General features: G+C 42.6%; 1 protein-coding gene across 1 annotated transcript in view; it reads left to right on the top strand.

The window, feature by feature from the left end:
- hpse2 (heparanase 2) overlaps positions 1 to 21,196 on the top strand; it is a 129,182-nt gene that overhangs the window by 53,989 nt on the left and 53,997 nt on the right. The window contains exons 4-5 of the mRNA XM_064933089.1: positions 15,181 to 15,354; positions 16,877 to 17,048. Coding sequence (XP_064789161.1) covers positions 15,181 to 15,354; positions 16,877 to 17,048 — 346 coding nt within the window. The remainder of the gene's footprint in view (positions 1 to 15,180; positions 15,355 to 16,876; positions 17,049 to 21,196) is intronic.

Here is a 21,196-nt window from a genome sequence, read left to right as displayed (position 1 = left end):
TTCTGGGAACATCAGAAGGTGGGGGGAAATGAACAATATTCTGGTAATCCGACCAATTTAACATATGTGGTGGTACTTAATGAATATTACGTCAGTTCGGTTGTCATCTGAGACATTCTCATCAATGATAAGATGACATAAACTCTACAGTGGAAAGGCTACACATCAGAGTTATCAGATTCACATGGAATTGTTGTTCAATTTAAATGTTTGAATATGAAAGTATTCGTGATGGGATGAAATGTGATTTTAGCTTCTAAAATGTGAGATTTGGGTTTTCATAAGACATGGCTCTGCTCAATCAGTGGCCCGCCCCTGTGGGACATGGGCTATGAAGGGACATGGGCTATAAAACCTTTCAAACACACCCTCCTCTCCCTTCCTATATAAGGCCTTGATGACAATATAACCTCCTGTTCCGAGGATGTAGGACGACGGTCCGATGTCAGAATGGTTCAAATAATAACTACAGAATGAAGCCAACATCAGCGTGAGCTTTGGTTACGAATGATATGAACTTTGAACTCTTAATCACTACAGAAGTGAAACCTCCTAGCCGCAACAGCAGATGCAAACTAGGGTTAGGAAGGAACAGACAGAGTATCCTGTCTATCACACAAGGACGTTACTACAACGTATTCAATTGACCATTAGAGACATTCTTCAAAGGACTCGGTTGGGCAACACGACCTTCCATCTCCCACCAACCTACCAAAGCGCGGCTCAGAGAAATTTTTTATTGCATTTTCCTTTTCCAAATGGGTTGTCACTTAGAATGCATCAGATACTGTATTTATGATAACACAGCTTTGGCCTTTGTTCCTCAGTCTTCCCACTCCTTCACTCAAACCCAGCCCCTTTTCTTTTGTGTAACAATCTGTCATATATGTTCCGCCCGCTACGGACGTTTTCCTTTATGATGTAATTTGTAATCAAGTTATGATTTAATTATGTGTATGTGTAATTCTGTGTGATTAGTAAGGTATTTAGTAAATAAATGATTAAACCCAATTTTGTATTGCTGTTTCAAATTGTTAGCCAGTGTTCGTGCAGATAACCAAGAATTTACAACTTTCAGATGAGACTGAATGAAGATGACGATTAATATTGACTGCTATTGATGTAAAATATTACTAGGTCTTTAAGAGTTTATTCGGAAGACAACAGCTCTATAAATATTATTTTGTGGTGCCCGATTCTCTAGTTAATTACATTTACATGATTAGCTCAATCAGGTAATATTAATTACGGAGAAATTATTTTATAGAATAGCATGTCATATCACTTAATCCGGCATAGCCAAAGACACGACAATAGGTAGGTAGGTAGGTAGGTAGGTACAGATGTGTGACATTTTTAATTCATGTAGTTCAGTCCTTGACAAATAATGTTCTATACTATGGGTTATGTCATGTTTCATGTGGATCCCAGGAAGAGAAGCTGAGGATTTTGCAGCGGCTAATGGGGATCCTAATAAATTAAGTTTTTCACTGTCTTTTTGGCCATTTATGAATGTGTTATTTAATGCGTACCTAAAATTCAATATCAAATAGCTAAATTATCCATGGTATGACCATCTCAAACCAATTCCATATGTTTGCTTAGTAGAACCCCCCCCCCACACACACACACAATAGCTTAGAATTGTAGAGGATTTAATTGTGTGTTTTGCATGACCTAGTTTGGGGGTGGTTTGCTATGTTTTCACGGTTTTACTGAGTTTTGGTGTTTTTCAGTTATACAGTGCATTCGAAAAGTATACAGATCCCTTGACTTTTTCCACATTTTGTTACGTGAGAGACTTAAACATTTTGTTACAACTCATTTTAAAATGTATTAAATAGCTTTCCCCCCCCCTATAATCTACACACAATACCCTCATCATGACCCCCATTATTTTTTTGCAAATGTAATACAAATATAAACGGAAATATTACATTTACATAAATATTCAAACCGTTTAGTCAGTACTTTTTGAAACACCTTTGGCAGCGATTGCAGCCTCGAGTCTTCTTGGGTATGACACTACAAGCTTGGCACACCTGTATTTGGGGAGTTCCTCCCATTCCTGTCTGCAGATCCTCTCAACCTCTGTCATGTTGGATGAGGAGGGTTGATGCACAGTTATTTTCAGGTCTCTCCAGAGATGTTTGATCGGGTTCAAGTCCAGGCTCTGGCTGGGCCACTCAAGGACATTCAGAGACTTGTCCCGAAGCCACTCCTGCGTTGTCTTGGCTGTGTGCTTAGGGTCATTTTCCTGATGGAATGTGAACCTTCACCCCAGTCTGAGGCCGTAAGAGCTCTGGAGCAGGTTTTCATCAAGGATCTCTTTATACTTTGTTCTGTTCATTTTTCCCTCAATCCTGACTAGTCTCCCAGTCCCTGCCACTGAAAAATATCCCCACAGCATGATGCTGCCCCCACCATCCTTCACCATAGGGATGGTGCCAGGTTTCCTCCAGACGTGACGCTTGGCATTCAGGCCAAAGAGTTCAATCTTGGTTTCATCAGACCAGAGAATCTTGTTTATCATGGTCTGAGAGTCTTTAGCTGCCTTTTAGCTGCTGTCATGTGCCTTTTACTGATTAGTGGCTTCCGTCTGGTCATTACTATAAAGGCCTGATTGGTGGAGTGCTGCAGAGAGGGTTGTCCTTATGGAACATTCTCCCATCTCCACAGAGGAACTCTAGTGCTTGGTCACCTCCCTGACCATGGCCTTTCTCCCCCGATTGCTCAGATCGGCCGGGCATCTAGCTCTAGGAAGAGTCTTGGTGGTTCCAAACTTCTTCCATTTAAGAATGATGGAGGCCACTGTGTTCTTGTGGACCTTAAAAGCTGCAGGCATTTTTTGGTACACTTCCCCAGATCTGTGCCTCGACCCAATTCTGTCTCGGAACTCCGAGACAATTCCTTCGACCTCATGGCTTAGTTTTTGCTCTGACATGCATTGTCAACTGTGGGAACTTATACAGACAGGTGTGTGCCTTTCCAAATCATGTCCAATCAATTGAATTTACCACAGGTGGACTCCAATAAAGTTGTAGAAACATCTCAAGGAGGATCAATGGAAACATGATGCACCTGAGCTACATTTCCAGTCTCATAGCAAAAGGTCCGAATACTTATGTAAATATGGTATTTCTGTTTCAAATAAGGCTGTAACGTAAAAAATGTGGAGAAAATCAAGAGGCCTGAATACATTCTGAAGGCACTGTATGTGTTTGTTGTTTTTTATTTCTGCTGTTTTCCTGAGCTCCCATGTGAAGAGCTTCAGGTATTATATGGAGGTTTTCTTCAGGTGAAACTCTTTGATGCGCTGGTGTAAAAAGCCTCTGGGTGATTCTCCTGCTGGACCTCTCCTTGACTGCTCCTTTACAATTACTGAGCAATCACAGACATGTGTATAGTGGGAGAGAGGTGTTTGTTAGGGGCTAGAGATAATCGGATAAGTGTTTGAGGCTTTAAGAGGAGGCTCTTTGAAGGCGTCAGTGTGACTAATTTGTGTTAGTAAAACTGTCAGGTGTGGTCATCTCACTGTCACCTCTGATTCTAGCCCCTGGTGTCCCAGGTTGTGATGTGTAAATTCCACTGTGTGATTATGGTCTACTTTCAGCGCGAATTTCTCCATCAAGCAGTTTTTTAGTCCATGAGTAGACTTAGTCAAGCCAGGAAATCATCTCCTTTTACATACAGTTAAACTCCTGCAAATCCTGAGACCAAGGACTTCCACATAGACAATGACTACCTGCATCTCCCGAAACACTATGGACTTGAGACCCTTTCATTTGCCACGATCGCTATTTTTTTTTTAGTATGACTGTTACTGATGTTGCCAGACACCCCAGTGTAGTTAAAACGGTTGAATAAAAAAAGAATGCCATATCATCTGGTCTTTGAGGACAAATTTCAGACAAATGCAACATTTTAAGATAATCTTTGTAATGTCATGATATTGGCTTCTTCACACATAGACAGATAGACCCAACGCCTAGCCTGATGTTGAGCAACCAACAACAAAGGAACACTTTGTTTTTCTCATGAGAGAATATGTTCGATACATGTTTGTTTCTGTCCCAGACAAAAAGAGCAAGGTCATTAGTACCTTCAGGTGTCGTTTTTCCATAAACACTCACACACACACACACGCACACACGCACGCACACACGCACGCACACACGCACACACACACACACACACCAGAAACGGAGGAAGAGGCCACACACTAGTCTACTTGAAGCAAATCCACAGACATGGAAACAAACACACAGCTCTGTCTGGCTTGGCTGAATTGAAAACAGGTGCCCACGTAGCTTACATTCTTTTATCCAAAATACACAAGTGGTTTGACCTACCAGGTTTGAAGACCACAGAGAGTCTGTACAATAAATAGCAGAGTGATTCCATTGGAAAGGCCTACCTGTGTGGTAGTGACAGATGTTGAGATAAATGTAAGTAGAGTGAGATGTCAACATTAGTATTAAGTTGTTGATAGATGGAAAACTCTAGGTTCTGTCTTTAATGGATCCTTATTGAATTCCGTGGCTCAGCTCAGCTGCAAGGTCCTTTACTGCAATACCTTTCCTCACAAACAGAAAGGACTTCAGCTTTATGTACTGAGTGCGGTAACCGTTCGGACTTGTCAAGGTCGTCCATAATAGGTTTTATTTTGACTCATATAGCTAACTGATGACTTAGAGCAGCTGTCAAATCAATCCAATCAAATGTTATTTGTCACATGCTTCGTAAACAACAGGTGTAGACTAAGAGTGAAATGCTTACTTACGGGTCCTTTACCAACAATGGAGAGTTAAAGATAAAACATAAATATATAGAAATAGTGGCACAAGGAATTAATACACAGTGAATAATGAATAACACCAAAGTGTAAAAATAACATGGTTATATATAGGGAGTATCAGTACCGAGTCGATGTGCAGGGGTACAAGGTCATTGAGGCAGCTATGCCATTCATTGACTTATTGACTTATTTCAGCAATTTGAGTTTTCATCATCCTCTGTGGCATCTTCAGGCCTGGTGCCTTGCGGTTGACGTACCAAGCCGTGATTCAGTCACTCAAGATGCTCTCAATGGTGAAGCTGTAGAACTTTTTGAGGATCTGAGGGACCATGCCAAATCTTTTCAGCCTCCTGAGGGAGAAGAGGTGCTGTCGTGCCCTCTTCACAACTTTGTGGTTGTGTCTGTTAATCCCTTAGTAATGTGGACACTGAGGAACTTGAAGCTCTCGACCCGCTCCACTACAGTCCCATCGATGTGGATGGGGGCGTGCTCGCCCCTCCGTTTCCTGTAGTCCACCATCAGTTCCTTTGTCTTGTTGATGTCAAGGGAGAGGTTGTAGTCCTGGCACCACACTGCTAGGTCTCTGACTTCCTCCCTATAGGCTGGCTCGTTGTCATCGGTTATCAGTCCTACCACCGTTGTGTCATCAGGTGTTGGAGTTGTGCGCAGCCACGCAGTTGTGGGTGAACAGGAAGTACAGGAAGGGACAAAGCACACACCCCTGTGGTTCCTCTGTGTTGATAGTCAGCATGGAGGATGTGTTGTTGCCTACCCTCACCACCTGGGGTTGCCCACCAGGAACCAGTTGCAGAGGGAGTTGATCAGTCCCAGGGTCCTGAGCTTGATGATGAGCTTGGAGGGGACTATGGCATTGAATGCTGTGCTGTAAACAATGAACAGCATTCTTACATAACTATTCCTTTTGTCCAGGTGGATGAAGTGCAATAGAGATTGCGTCATCTTTGGATCTGTTGGTGCGGTATGCGAATTGAAGTAGGTCCAGGGTGTCTGGGATGATAGTGTTGATGTAAGCCGGGACCAGCCATTCAAAGCATTTCATGGCTATAAAGTGCTACGGGGCGATATACTTCTTGGGTTCGGGGATTATTTCTGTCTGCTTGAAACAAGTTGGTATTACAGACCTGGTCAGGGATTGGTTGAAAATGTCAGTGAAGACACTTGCTAGCTGATCAGAACATGCTCTGAGTATATGTCCTGGTATTCTGTCTGGCACCGCGGCCTTGAGAATGTTAACCTGTTTAAAGGTCTTACTCACATCAGCTTTGGAGAGTGTTTGTCACAACAGCTGGTGCTCTCATTCATGGTTCAGTGTTGCTTGCCTCAAAGTGAGCATAAAAGACATTAAGCTTGTCTGGTAAGCTCTCGTCATTGGGCAGCTCGCGGCTGGGTTTCTCTTTGTAATCCATGATAGTTTGCAAGCCCTGCCACATCTGTCGATTGCCAGAGGCAGCATAGTAGGTTTTGAGTCCTGTATTGATACTTTGGATGTTTGATGGCTCGTCAGAGGTCTTTGCTTTCCCCACTGTATTCTTATGTGCTCTGTCAGGCTGCAGTTATTGTAAGCTACTGTTGGAATTGGTGTATGTGTGTGTGCAATTGTGAGTGAATTTGTGTGAAAGAATTAAATTATGAATTCATGTAATGGTCACTGTCTTCTCTCCAACCTCTTTTTGCGGGATAATGTTCAACCATATTGAAGTTTAAGAATGCTTGTCTTTTCCCCAGTCAGCTGTAACCAACTAGCATCAACACACACACACACACACACACACACACACACACACACACACACACACACACACACACACACACACACACACACACACACACACACACACACACACACACACACACACACACACAACACACAACACAACACACATTATTCCTCTAACGTAATTTGGCTGCAAAATCCAGGCTTTGGAAAGTCATATTGAAATCATAAAGAAATGTAAAAAATGTTTCCAATTAATTTCTCTAAACAGTCGTCTCTCCTGTCTGCAGCGGTTCCTCAAGGGCTGAGGTTTGATCTGGGCTTAAAATGAACCAGAACCCTCTGCTCAAGGCTGTGTGTGTATATGTGTGCTCGCGTGTGTGCACGTGTGTGTATTTTTTGGGGGGTCAGAACATCCAGCTTGACATGTTTGCCTGGTGGGAAATCACTGTGTTTCTGGATGAAATAAGAAACAGAGGCACACAGAGAACAGACAAAACTCAGTCTGATGACTTTTCATGGGGGAGGAGATAGAATGACCAGCAGGATTCGAAAGAGAGAGGGAGACAGAGAGTAAGAAAGAAACTGCACAGTATGTTTGTGATGGTGAAAGAGGGTGTATGATAGAGAGAGAGGGAGACAGAGAGGGAGACAGAGAGAGAGAGAGAGAGAGAGAGAGAGAGAGAGAGAGAGAGAGAGAGAGAGAGAGAGAGAGAGAGAGAGAGAGGGAGACAGAGAGAGGGAGACAGAGAGAGGGAGACAGAGAGAGGGAGACAGAGAGAGGGAGACAGAGAGAGGGAGACAGAAGAGGGAGACAGAGAGAAGGAGACAGAGAGAGGGAGACAGAGAGAGGGAGACAGAGAGAGAGGGAGACAGAGAGAGAGGGAGACAGAGAGAGAGGGAGACAGAGAGAGAGAGACAGAGAGAGGGAGACAGAGAGAGGGAGACAGAGAGAGAGGGAGACAGAGAGAGAGGGAGACAGAGAGAGAGAAAGAGTAAGTGTGAGAGAATCCTTGCTGAATGCCCTGTTTTCGCTGCATACTGTGCATTAGGAAAGTATTCAGTCCTTGACTTTTTCCACATTTTGTTACTTTACAGCCTTATTCTAAAATGTATTAAATAAAATAATGTTCTCATCATTCAACAAACAATAGCCCATAATGACAAGTGAAAAGAGTTTTTTTATGTTTGCAAATGTATTTAAAAAAACAACAGAAATGCCCTATTTATGTAAGTGTTCAGACCCTTTGCTATGAGACTCGAAATTGAACTCAGGTGCATCATGTTTCCATTGATCATCCTTGAGATGTTCCACCTGTGGTAAATTCAATTGATTTGACATGATTTGGAAAGGCACATACCTGCCTATATAAGGTCCCACAGTTGACAGTGCATGCCAGAGCAAAAACCAAGCCATGAGGTCAAAGGAATTGTCCGTAGAGCTCCGAGACAGGATTGTGTCGAGGCACAGACCTGGGGAAGGGTACCAAAAAATGCCTGCAGCTTTTAAGGTCCACAAGAACACAGTGGCCTCCATCATTCTTAATTTGAAGAAGTTTGGAACCACCAAGACTCTTCCTAGAGCTGTCCACCTGGCCAAACTAAGTAATCGGGGAGAAGGGCCTTGGTCAGGGAGGTGACCAAGAACCCAATGGTCACACTGAAAGAGTTCCAGCGTTCATCTGTGGAGATGGGAGAACCTTCCAGAAGGACAACCCTTTCTCCAGCACTCCACCAATCAGGCCTTTATGGTAGAGTGGCCAGATGGAAGCCACTCTTCAGTAAAATGCACATGAAAGCCTGTCTGCTAAATGACTTTAATGTAATGTAAATGTAAATACCAAAAGGCACCAAAAGACTCTCAAACCATGAGAAACAAGATTTGCTGGTCTGATGAAATCAAGATTGAACTATTTGGCCTGAATGCCAAGCGTCATGTCTGGAGGAAACCTGGCACCATCCCTACAGTAAAGCATGGTGGTGGCAGCATCATGCTGTGGGGATGTTTTTCAGCAGTAGGGACTGGGAAACTAGTCAGGATCGCGGCAAAGAACGGAGCAAAGTATAGAGAGATCCTTGATGAAAACCTGGTCCAGAGCGCTCAGGACCTCAGACTGGAGTGAAGGTACACAAGCACAAAGCCAAGACAATGCAGGAGTAGCTTCGGGACAAGTCTCTGAATGTCCTTGAGTGGCCCAGCCAAAGCCCGGACGAGAACCCGATCGAACATCTCTGGAGCGACCTGAAAATAGCTGTTCAGCGACACTCCCCATCCAACCTGGCAGAGTTTGAGAGGATCTGCAGAGAAGAATGGGAGGAACTCACCAAATACAGGTGTGCCAAGCTTGTAGCTTCATACCCAAGAAGACTCGAGGCTGCAATCGTTGCCAAAGGTGCTTCAAAAAAGTGCTGAGTAAAGGGTCTGAATACTGATGCAAATGTAATATTTCATTTAAAAAAATGATACATTTGCAAAAATGTCTAAAAACATTTTTTTGCTTTTCATTATGGGGTATTGTGTGTAAATTGATGAGGGGGGGAACTATTTAATACATTTTAGAATGAGCCTATAACATAGCAAAATGTGTAAACAGTCATGTAGTCTGAATACTTTCCGAATACACTGTAGCTGTTGTAATTGGTGCTATTAGGCTGTTGTGAAGTGTGTGTGTGTGTGTAGTGACTGTAGCAGCTATTGAACAGGTGGTAAATACAAGAGGTCTTCTGTCCAAGCCAACGTCACCACTCCTATAGTTCAGTTCAAACTCATCTGGTCCAATAACCCTATTCCACTATTACATGACTGTGTAAATAACACACTGCATTGTTTGTTAGATAGGTAGAAAAGAGGCAAGGGCTCAACAAACAAACTGAAAGTGTGGATTGCAGTTTCACATTGTTTGCATACTGTTGTAAATCAGGTAGTATTGCAAGTATCACTTTAACTGTAGAAAGTGAACGGCATACATTTATGTTGTTTGTATGTCCCTGGTTTCATTGACACATCTCCCACTACTGAATCATTACAATGCTTCATCACTGAACCATGCCGTAAACTGTCTCTACTGGGCTTCTCTGGCCAAGCTACTATTGAACAGTGAGTGTTAAGGCTTCAGTTCGACTGGAGCCTAGGCGAACTAAGCTAGTGTGCTTGCATGCTGCCTTAAAATGACCTTCGCTTGAAAAGCGAGAAGTAGTCAGAATTAATCTAAGATAATTCATTTTGACGTTTTTGCCGAGGAGTCGTGCAATTTTACATATAAGATGTTTGGTGCAGTATAATTCAATGACAACATTCGCACGAAATCGAGTAATCTCTCGTTGAATGACAGCAAAGACTTTATTGATCAATCACCAACGAAGGGGCACATACTTCAGCGACCGACTACGGCTTGCCTCCAGAAAAAAATGTTGTGTGCCCGAGCAGCTGAAAAAACCTACCGAAGTCTAAAACTAACAAAAACGTCACGAAATGTCGTCATAATATATGCACAAACTCTTCCCAACTGTTTTGGCTGGAAAGCATGTGGCGCCTTTAGTCCATTCTAATGACACAACACATTTTTCAGGTTCAATTTCTCTTGTTTGGGATAATCTCTATACTCCTTGTAGTAGCTATGGCTGCCAGAATAGAGGAATTGCAGACTTGCGAGGCACTCACTCAAGACAGTGTGTGTGTGTGTGTGTGTGTGTGTGTGTGTGTGTGTGTGTGTGTGTGTGTGTGTGTGTGTGTGTGTGTGTGTGTGTGTGTGTGTGTGTGTGTGTGTGTGTGTGTGTGTGTGTATAACTTTAGAATTGAGGCATGGCACCAGACGATGCTCCAGACCTCTGTACTCCATGGTGCTGCTACACTACATGACCAAAAGTATGTTGACAGCTGCTCATTCCAAAATCATGGGCATTAATATGGATTTGGTCCTCCGGTTTGCTGCTTTAACAGCCTTTGCTCTGCTGGGAAGGCTTTCCACTAGATGTAGGAACATTGCTGCAGGGGACTTGCAAAATCGTTCAGCCACAAGAGCATTGGTGAGGTCGGGCACTGATGTAGAGCGATTAGGCCTGGTTCGCAGTCGGCATTTCAATTAACTCCAAAGGTGTTGAGGTCAGGGCTCTGTGCAGGACAGTCAAGCTCTTCCACGCTAATCTTGACCAACCATTTCTGTATGGACCTCGCTTTGTGCACGCACGGGTGCACTGTCATGCTGAAACAGGAAAGGGCCTCCCAAAAACTGTTGCTACAAAGGTGGAAGCACAGAATCATCTAGAATGTCATTGTTGACTGTGGCGTTAAGATTTCCCTTCCCTGGAATTAAGGAGCCTAGCACGAACCATGAAAAACAGCCCTAGACCATTATTCCTCCTCAACCAATCTTTACAATTGGCAACACTCATTGGGGCAGGTAGTGTCCTCCTGGCATCCGCCAAACCCAGATTCATCCGTGGACTGCCAGATGGTGAAAAAGCGCTTCCACTGCTCCAGGGTCCAATAGGTTTTCATGGCCGAGCAGCCGCACACAAGCCTAACATCAACATGCACAATGCCAAGCTTTACACCACCCCAGCTGACACTTGGCATTGTGCATGTTGATCTTAGGCTTGTGTGCGGCTGGTCGGCCATGAAAACCCATTTCATGAAGCGCCCGACAAAAAGTTATTGTGCTGACGTTGCTACCAGAGGTAGTTTGGATCTCGATAGTGCGTGTTGCAACTAAGGACAAATGATTTTTACACGCTAAGCAGTTCAGCACTCCGCGGTCCCGTTCTGTGAGCTAGTGTGGCCTACCAATTTGCAGCTGAGCCGTTGTTGCTCCTAGATGTTTCCACTTCACAATAACAGCACTTACAGTTGACCGGAGCAGCTCTAGCAGGGCATAAGGGCATGGCAGGTATCCTAGTCGTTAAGGTTTTGGGCCAGTAACCGAAAGGTTCCCGAGCTGACAAGGTAAAAATCTGTCGTTCTGCCCCTGAACAAGCGAGTTAACCCACTGCTCCTAGGCTGTCATGGTAAATACGAATTTGTTCTAAACTGACTTGCCTAGTTAAATAATGTTAAAAATTAAGATAAATAAACAATTTGATTAACTGACTTGTTAGACAGGTGGAATCCTATAACGGTGCCACGTTGAAAGTCACTGAGCTCTTCAGTAAGGCCATTCTACTGTTGATGTTTGTCTATGGAGATTGCATGGCTGTGTGCTTAATTTTATACACCTGGCTGAAATAGTGGCTGAAATAGACAAATTCACTCATTTGAAGAGGTGTCCACATACCTTTGTATACAGTACCAATCAAAAGTTTGGACACACCCACTCATTCAAGGACTTTTCTTTATTTTTACAATGTCTACATTGTAGAATAATAGTGAAGACATCAAAACTATAACACATATGGAATCATGTAGTAACCAAAACAGTGTTAAACAAATCAAAATATATTTTATATTTGAGATTCTTCAAAGTAGCCACCCTTTGCCTTGATGACAGCCTTTCACACTCTTGGCATTCTCTCAGTTTGCTTTTCCAACAGTCTTGAAGGAGTTCCCACATATGCTGAGCACTTGTTGATTGCTTTTCCTTGACTCTGCGGTCCAACTAATCCCAAACCATCTCAGTTGGGTTGAGGTTGAGTGATTGTGGAGGCCAGGTCATCTGATGCAGCACTCCATTACTCTCCTTCTTGGTCAAATATCCCTTACACAGCCTGGAGGTGTGTTGGGTCATTGTCCTGTTGAAAAACAAATTATAGTCCCACTAAGCGCAAACCAGATGGGACGGCGTATTGCTGCAGAATGCTGTGGTAGCCATGCTGTTTCAGTGTGCCTTGAATTCTAAATAAATCCCAGACATTGTCACCAGCACAGCACAAACTGGGTCTGTGCCTTCGGCTTTTTGGGTTGCATTTACTTCAGTCATTTAGCATACTACTTACTGTACAAAATATAATTGAATAGAAACCCAATGGAATATAATATAATATAGTTGAATAGAAACACAGTGGAATATAACATAATATAATTGAATAGAAATACAATGGAATATAATATAATATAATTGAATAGAAGCACAATGGAATATAATATAATATAGTTGAATGGAAACACAGTGGAATATAACATAATATAATTGAATAGAAACACAGTGGAATATAACATAATATAATTGAATAGAAACACAATGGAATATAATATAATATATTTGAATGGAAACACAATGGAATATAATTGAATAGAAACACAGTGTAATATAATAGAATAGATTCACATGGCTAACTAAATGATATGTAAAAAGCACAACGTATACATCTGTGTGACAGCTAGAGGTCATTGTTATCTGAAGTTGCTGCATTGACAAAATGGCTGCATTATTCATCCCCCATATTGTATCGTTTAATTCAGGGCTTCGGTTCTGAATTTGAATCTTTAGAAGCTAATAAATGTGCTAGCCTTAACAAAGCATTGAGCTGTCATATGTTGACAAATTATATTGACAGAGAGAGAATTCCTTACATCAGTTCTCGCCAAGTCCTGGATTGATATTTGGAATAATGCTTTTAGCAGGGATAGTCTGGGGAATATGAGCAGCGCTCGGAGCTGTAGTATGTGTGTTTTTGTGTGTTTGTGCATGTGCGTGTGTATGTGTGTGTCTGCAAAATGATGAAACACTCGCAGGAACTACTGAAATCCTTTAGGGAGTAACATCAGAGGTTTCCAGAAACAATAGCTGCTGGTTTCCAGAGACCCTGAATCTCTAATGTACCATTTATCTCAATAAGTCTGGATTGATTATTGATTGTTAAACTTGGTCCCACTTTAAACAAAATACAACTTATTAAGGCTTTACATAGTACACATAAAGTCTTCTTAATCACAATAGAAATGCTTCACAAATCATCTATAAACTAATGTCATACTGTATAAATGGTATAAAGTGTGACATAACAGCTCCCTATGTAGGGTGCATTGTGTGTGTGTGTGTGTTGCGTGTGTGTGTGTGCTTCAAAGACTCCATCTCGGCAGGGGACTCTAATGAGAATATAAATCAGTCTTTCTGGATCTGGACCGAGGAGGGAGAAACGATGAGACCCCCTTTAGGGACTTCACATGCACACACACACTGACATTTCACATGTCAAGGGCATTACTTCACCATGTGTGGACAGACCTATGTCATTTTACACATATAAAACACAGCCCCTTGAACCATATCGAGTTCATAAATATCTTTAGAGAAAGTTTCTTTCTGGACTTTTCAGTCATGATTTATTTTATTGTCATATCTGCTCAGCAGGCTGCCGTTCAGCTATGCCCTTCACCTGGTCTTCATCAGCAGGCTGGGATATCCATCAGGACACGTCACCCCACACACACACACACACACACACACACACACACACACACACACACACACACACACACACACACACACACACACACACACACACACACACACCCTGTACTGTAGTTTAGATGAAGAGTAAGGCTCAGATTGACGGGGTTAGGTAAGGTGGACTGTAGTACTGTAGTTTAGATGAAGAGTAAGGCTCAGATTGACGGGGTTAGGTAAGGTGGACTGTAGTACTGTAGTTTAGATGATGAGTCAGGCTCAGATTGACGGGGTTAGGTAAGGTGGACTGTAGTACTGTAGTTTAGATGAAGAGTAAGGCTCAGATTGACGGGGTTAGGTAAGGTGGACTGTAGTACTGTAGTTTAGATGAAGAGTAAGGCTCAGATTGACGGGGTTAGGTAAGGTGGACTGTAGTACTGTAGTTTAGATGAAGAGTAAGGCTCAGATTGACGGGGTTAGGTAAGGTGGACTGTAGTACTGTAGTTTAGATGAAGAGTAAGGCTCAGATTGACGGGGTTAGGTAAGGTGGACTGTAGTACTGTAGTTTAGATGAAGAGTAAGGCTCAGATTGACGGGGTTAGGTAAGGTGGACTGTAGTACTGTAGTTTAGATGAAGAGTAAGGCTCAGATTGACGGGGTTAGGTAAGGTGGACTGTAGTACTGTAGTTTAGATGAAGAGTAAGGCTCAGATTGACGGGGTTAGGTAAGGTGGACTGTAGTACTGTAGTTTAGATGAAGAGTAAGGCTCAGATTGACGGGGTTAGGTAAGGTGGACTGTAGTACTGTAGTTTAGATGAAGAGTAAGGCTCAGATTGACGGGGTTAGGTAAGGTGGACTGTAGTACTGTAGTTTAGATGAAGAGTAAGGCTCAGATTGACGGGGTTAGGTAAGGTGGACTGTAGTACTGTAGTTTAGATGAAGAGTAAGGCTCAGATTGACGGGGTTAGGTAAGGTGGACTGTAGTACTGTAGTTTAGATGATGAGTCAGGCTCAGATTAAAGAGGTTAAAGGTTAGAACTAGGAACAGGTGTGTTTCGATAAATCAAAATTAATCTAGCCATCTAATGTGGAGTTCCCACCACCACTGATCCTATTGTAGGAGGTGTTAGGTCCAGATGTTAGACAGGGCACAGTTTTTCTAGCTAGTTGTACCTAGCATACTGGAAAAGAAATGTCCCATATCTGTTTTCAATGTTTATAAATAATTATTTGTAATAAAGTTAGCCCGGCCACAATATGATTGACAGTTACCTCAAATATTTTGAAAAGAAACAAAGTTACAACTGCGTCTGGTTTGCTCCCAGCCAGGTCTTTAGACAAACTGTACAACTTTGCCGAGTGTGCTGGTCTGCATCTGGTCCTTGGGCTCAACGCCCAGCAGAGAAACCCTGACTCCTCCTGGAACTCCTCCTCAGCACTCAGCCTCCTCAAATACAGCGCCGGGAAGAAATACAACATCTCCTGGGAACTGGGCAACGGTCAGTATCTATACAACATTATATACTATATATTATATCATTTATGCTATTTAAAACAGTAGAATTATAAAACATTAGGTAACACTGTACTTGAAGTGTATACACAACGCATCCCGAACACCTTTATTAAACCATTTCTAACACCTTTATAAAACTATTTCTAACACCTTTATGAAACTATTTCTAACACCTTTATGAAACCATTTCTAACACCTGTATGAGTGTAGCAGTATTGCCCATAAAAAATATATGTATTTATCCATTCTACACTGACATTTTTATTTTCACAGGCACAGTACCAAAACCCAAAGTATTATCCTAGAAATACATTTTTGACTTAAGTTGGCAGAGAACATGCTGTAGGTCTAACATGACATTTACAATTGGTGCACCAGGGCTTATTTTGAAAAAGAAGTCATGATTGAACAGAAGCCATTCAGAGAGTGAAGAAAGAGTAGAGAGAGAGTGTGTAGAGGGAAAGAGTGTAGAGAGAGAGAGAGAGAGAGAGAGGAGAGAGAGAGAGAGAGAGAGAGAGGGGGGGGGGGTATTTCGGGATGCTCAAGTATGGAGTGGTTTGGTAACAGCTGATTACTTGCTCAGTGGTGCATCGTTGACCCGAGAACACCTGCCAATATGACAGACACAAGCAGTATGGCCAGCAGGGGGGAACTATAGGGGTCTGTGTTTTTATTTTGGGGGGAAATTAAGCCTCCTTCTGGCAGAGACCATCAACACAGATGGAGAAAGAGAGAGAGAAAGAGAGGGATAGAAAGAGGGAGGTGGGGGACGTCCCTGTTATCTTGGTCCATTATCCAGGCAAGTCCTTCCTCCAGCAGCATTACAATAATGACAATTGAGTTAACGCTCACTTACTGGGCACTGAGAGAAACATATGTTGGACATTGCCTCTCTCTCTCTCTCTCTCTCTCTCTCTCTCTCTCTCACACACACACACACACACACACACACACACACACACACACACACACACACACACACACACACACACACACACACACACACACACACTCTCACACTCTCTCTCCACAACACTCTGGGTGTCTTCTTTAACAGTGCTTGTGTTGGACAGCGTTTGAATTGACACACTCTGTGTCTTTCTGTATTACTGTGTACATAGGGTTCCATTCATTGACAACATAAAAATGTCAGTACTGCCCAAGTTGTGTTTAGCAGCAGACTGAGCTAGAGGGGGTCTGTGACGTTATGGTGTTGAAGTGTTTCTACTGTTCACTTATGGAGCAAAGATCCTCCCCCAAGGTGGAAAACTATCTGACCAAGTCAAGCTCTCCAGAAACACGATTTAACTGGGTAAATAAGCTGGTAGAATGTATTGAAGAAATTAACCTGAATGAAGATCGAAGTAAATGTCTATTTGTTTTAAAGATTGCCATTTGCACTCCATCTTTCACCAGAGTGGAATGGTTGCTGTGAAATGGTGGATCATACTGTTTATATCACTTTCCTGACCTTTAATTTCATCCCTCTCTCCATCTCTCCCCAGAGCCTAATGGCTACCGTAGTATGATGGGTCAGACAGTGAACAGTACCCAGCTAGCCCAGGACTACACCCTGCTGAGAACGTTACTGCAGTCTGTACGCTACTATAGCCGAGCACACCTCTTGGGCCCGAACGCTGGACGACCACGCAAAAACGCCATTCTGCTGCTCGATGGGTGAGTCGCTTCACTGACACTGTTGTCACTGTATGGCAACACTACAAGGTCCTGAACTATTGTATGGAGTTATCTTTTGGAAATGTGATTTAAGCAACACACACACACACACACACACACACACACACACACACACACACACACACACACACACACACACACACACACACACACACACACACACACACACACACACACACACACACACACACACACACACACACACACACACACACACACACACAGGCCCAGTGTTTATGTAGAAGCCTACAGTCTGATGGTCCCAGGCCTTGGTATAGTTAAATAGGCTGTCAGCTGTATGGAGTGTCAGTGGATTGATAAGGTGGCCAAGCGATGTCCCACCTGTCCCCTCGCTCTCTCTTCTCTCCTCTCTCCTCTCTCTTCTCTCTCACAGACCAGATCATCTTTGTCTAGTCCTCTTATACACATTTCCACCCCTCTATCTTAGACACACCATTGGGACTTGCCAAAAGTAGTGGATTTGTTAGGTTAATTGTTGGATTTGTTATATGTTAAATGGTGGATTTTTTCCACTCCAAAAATATGTATTTGGCAGAGCAGCATTTTTTTGCATAGCTCTAGGATGCTAATGTACACTGTACAAAATATGAATGCAAAGTGTTGGTCCCATGTTTCATGATCTGATATAAAATATCTCAGAAATGTTCCATACACACAAAAAGCTTATTTCTCTCAAAGTTTGTGCAGACATTTGTTAACATCCCTGTTTGTGAGCATTTCTCCTTTGCCAAGACAATCCATCCACCTGACAAGTGTGGCATACCAAGAAGATGATTCAAGATAATCCATCCATCTGACAAGTGTGGCATACCAAGAAGATGATTCAAGATAATCCATCCACCTGACAAGTGTGGCATACCAAGAGGATGATTCAAGATAATCCATCCACCTGACAAGTGTGGCATACCAAGAGGATGATTCAAGATAATCCATCCATCTGACAAGTGTGGCATACCAAGAGGATGATTCAAGATAATCCATCCACCTGACAAGTGTGGCATACCAAGAGGATGATTCAAGATAATCCATCCATCTGACAAGTGTGGCATACCAAGAAGATGATTCAAGATAATCCATCCATCTGACAAGTGTGGCATACCAAGAAGATGATTCAAGATAATCCATCCACCTGACAAGTGTGGCATACCAAGAAGATGATTCAAGATAATCCATCCATCTGACAAGTGTGGCATACCAAGAAGATGATTCAAGATAATCCATCCATCTGACAAGTGTGGCATACCAAGAAGATGATTCAAGATAATCCATCCACCTGACAAGTGTGGCATACCAAGAAGATGATTCAAGATAATCCATCCATCTGACAAGTGTGGCATACCAAGAAGATGATTCAAGATAATCCATCCACCTGACAAGTGTGGCATACCAAGAAGATGATTCAAGATAATCCATCCACCTGACAAGTGTGGCATACCAAGAAGATGATTCAAGATAATCCATCCATCTGACAAGTGTGGCATACCAAGAAGATGATTCAAGATAATCCATCCACCTGACAAGTGTGGCATACCAAGAAGATGATTCAAGATAATCCATCCATCTGACAAGTGTGGCATACCAAGAAGATGATTCAAGATAATCCATCCACCTGACAAGTGTGGCATACCAAGAAGATGATTCAAGATAATCCATCCACCTGACAAGTGTGGCATACCAAGAAGATGATTCAAGATAATCCATCCACCTGACAAGTGTGGCATACCAAGAAGATGATTCAAGATAATCCATCCATCTGACAAGTGTGGCATACCAAGAAGATGATTCAAGATAATCCATCCACCTGACAAGTGTGGCATACCAAGAAGATGATTCAAGATAATCCATCCATCTGACAAGTGTGGCATACCAAGAAGATGATTCAAGATAATCCATCCACCTGACAAGTGTGGCATACCAAGAAGATGATTCAAGATAATCCATCCACCTGACAAGTGTGGCATACCAAGAAGATGATTCAAGATAATCCATCCATCTGACAAGTGTGGCATACCAAGAAGATGATTCAAGATAATCCATCCACCTGACAAGTGTGGCATACCAAGAAGATGATTCAAGATAATCCATCCACCTGACAAGTGTGGCATACCAAGAAGATGATTCAAGATAATCCATCCATCTGACAAGTGTGGCATACCAAGAAGATGATTCAAGATAATCCATCCACCTGACAAGTGTGGCATACCAAGAAGATGATTCAAGATAATCCATCCACCTGACAAGTGTGGCATACCAAGAAGATGATTCAAGATAATCCATCCACCTGACAAGTGTGGCATACCAAGAAGATGATTCAAGATAATCCATCCACCTGACAAGTGTGGCATACCAAGAAGATGATTCAAGATAATCCATCCATCTGACAAGTGTGGCATACCAAGAAGATGATTCAAGATAATCCATCCACCTGACAAGTGTGGCATACCAAGAAGATGATTCAAGATAATCCATCCACCTGACAAGTGTGGCATACCAAGAAGATGATTCAAGATAATCCATCCACCTGACAAGTGTGGCATACCAAGAAGATGATTCAAGATAATCCATCCATCTGACAAGTGTGGCATACCAAGAAGATGATTCAAGATAATCCATCCACCTGACAAGTGTGGCATACCAAGAAGATGATTCAAGATAATCCATCCATCTGACAAGTGTGGCATACCAAGAAGATGATTCAAGATAATCCATCCACCTGACAAGTGTGGCATACCAAGAGGATGATTCAACAGTATGATTATTATACAGGTGCACCTTATACTGGGACAGTACAAGGCCATTCTAAAATGATCCGTTTTGTCACACAACTCAATGCCACAGATGTCTCAAGGTTTGAAGGAGCGTGATTTGACAATCTGACTGCAGAAAGGTTCACGAGAGCTGTTGCCAGAGAATTTAATGGAAATGTCTCTACCATAAACCGCCTCCAACATTTTTTTAGAGAATATGGCAGTACATCCAACCAGTGGCGAGTGGTTTGCTGACGTTAATGTTATGTACTGAGTGCCCCATGGTGGCGGTGGGGTTATGGTATGGGAAGGCATAAGCTACAGACAACGAACACAATTGTATTTTATCGATGGCAATATGAATGCACAGAGATGCTACAGACAACGAACACAATTGCGTTTTATCGATGGCAATATGAATACCGTCACGAGATCCTGAGGCCCATTGTCGTGCCATTCATCCACCTCCATCACCTAATGTTTTAGCATGATAGTGCATGGCCTTCTGTCACAAGGATTTGAAAAACAATTCCTGGAAGCTGAGAATGTCCCAGTTCTTCCTTGACCTGCATTCTCACCAGACATGTCACCCATTGTGTCACGGCTCTTGTCGTAATGAGGATCGGACCAAAACGCAGCGTGGCACGTGTTCATGATTCTTTATTAACCAAAACACTTGAACAAAATAACAAAGTGAAAAAAACTAAACAGTTCTGTAAGGTGCATAAACTATACAGATAACAACTACCCACAAAACACAGGTGGGAAAATGGCTGCCTAAGTATGATTCCCACGATAGACAGCTGCCAACGATAGACAGCTGCCTCTGATTGGGAACCACACTCGGCCAAAAACAAAGAAATAGAAAACATAGAAATACAGAAACTAGAATGCCCACCCTAGTCACACCCTGGCCTAACCAAAATAGAGAATAAAGGCCTATCTATGGGCAGGGAGTGACGCATTGAGCAGGTTTGGAATGCTCTGAATCGACGTGTATGACAGGGTGTTCCAGTTCCCGCCAATATCCAGCAACTTCGCACAGCCATTGAAGAGGAGTGGGATAAACATTCCACAGGCCGCAATCAACAGCTTGATCAATTCTATGTGGAGGAGATATGTCGCGCTGCAAATGGTGGTCACACCAGATACTGACTGGTTTTCTGATCCACACCCCTACCTTTTTTAAAAGATATCTGTGACCAACAGATGCATACCTGAATTCCCAGTCATGACAAATCCATAGATTAAAGCCTAATTTATTTATTTATATTGACTGATTTCCTTATATGAACAGGAACTCAGTAAAATCTTTGAAATTGATGCGTTTTATTTTTGTTCAGTATAATAAAGGCTGCT

This window comes from Oncorhynchus masou, chromosome 24 (genome assembly GCF_036934945.1).
Source record: "Oncorhynchus masou masou isolate Uvic2021 chromosome 24, UVic_Omas_1.1, whole genome shotgun sequence".
NCBI lineage: Eukaryota > Metazoa > Chordata > Actinopteri > Salmoniformes > Salmonidae > Oncorhynchus > Oncorhynchus masou.
This window is presented reverse-complemented; position numbering and strand designations above follow the sequence as displayed.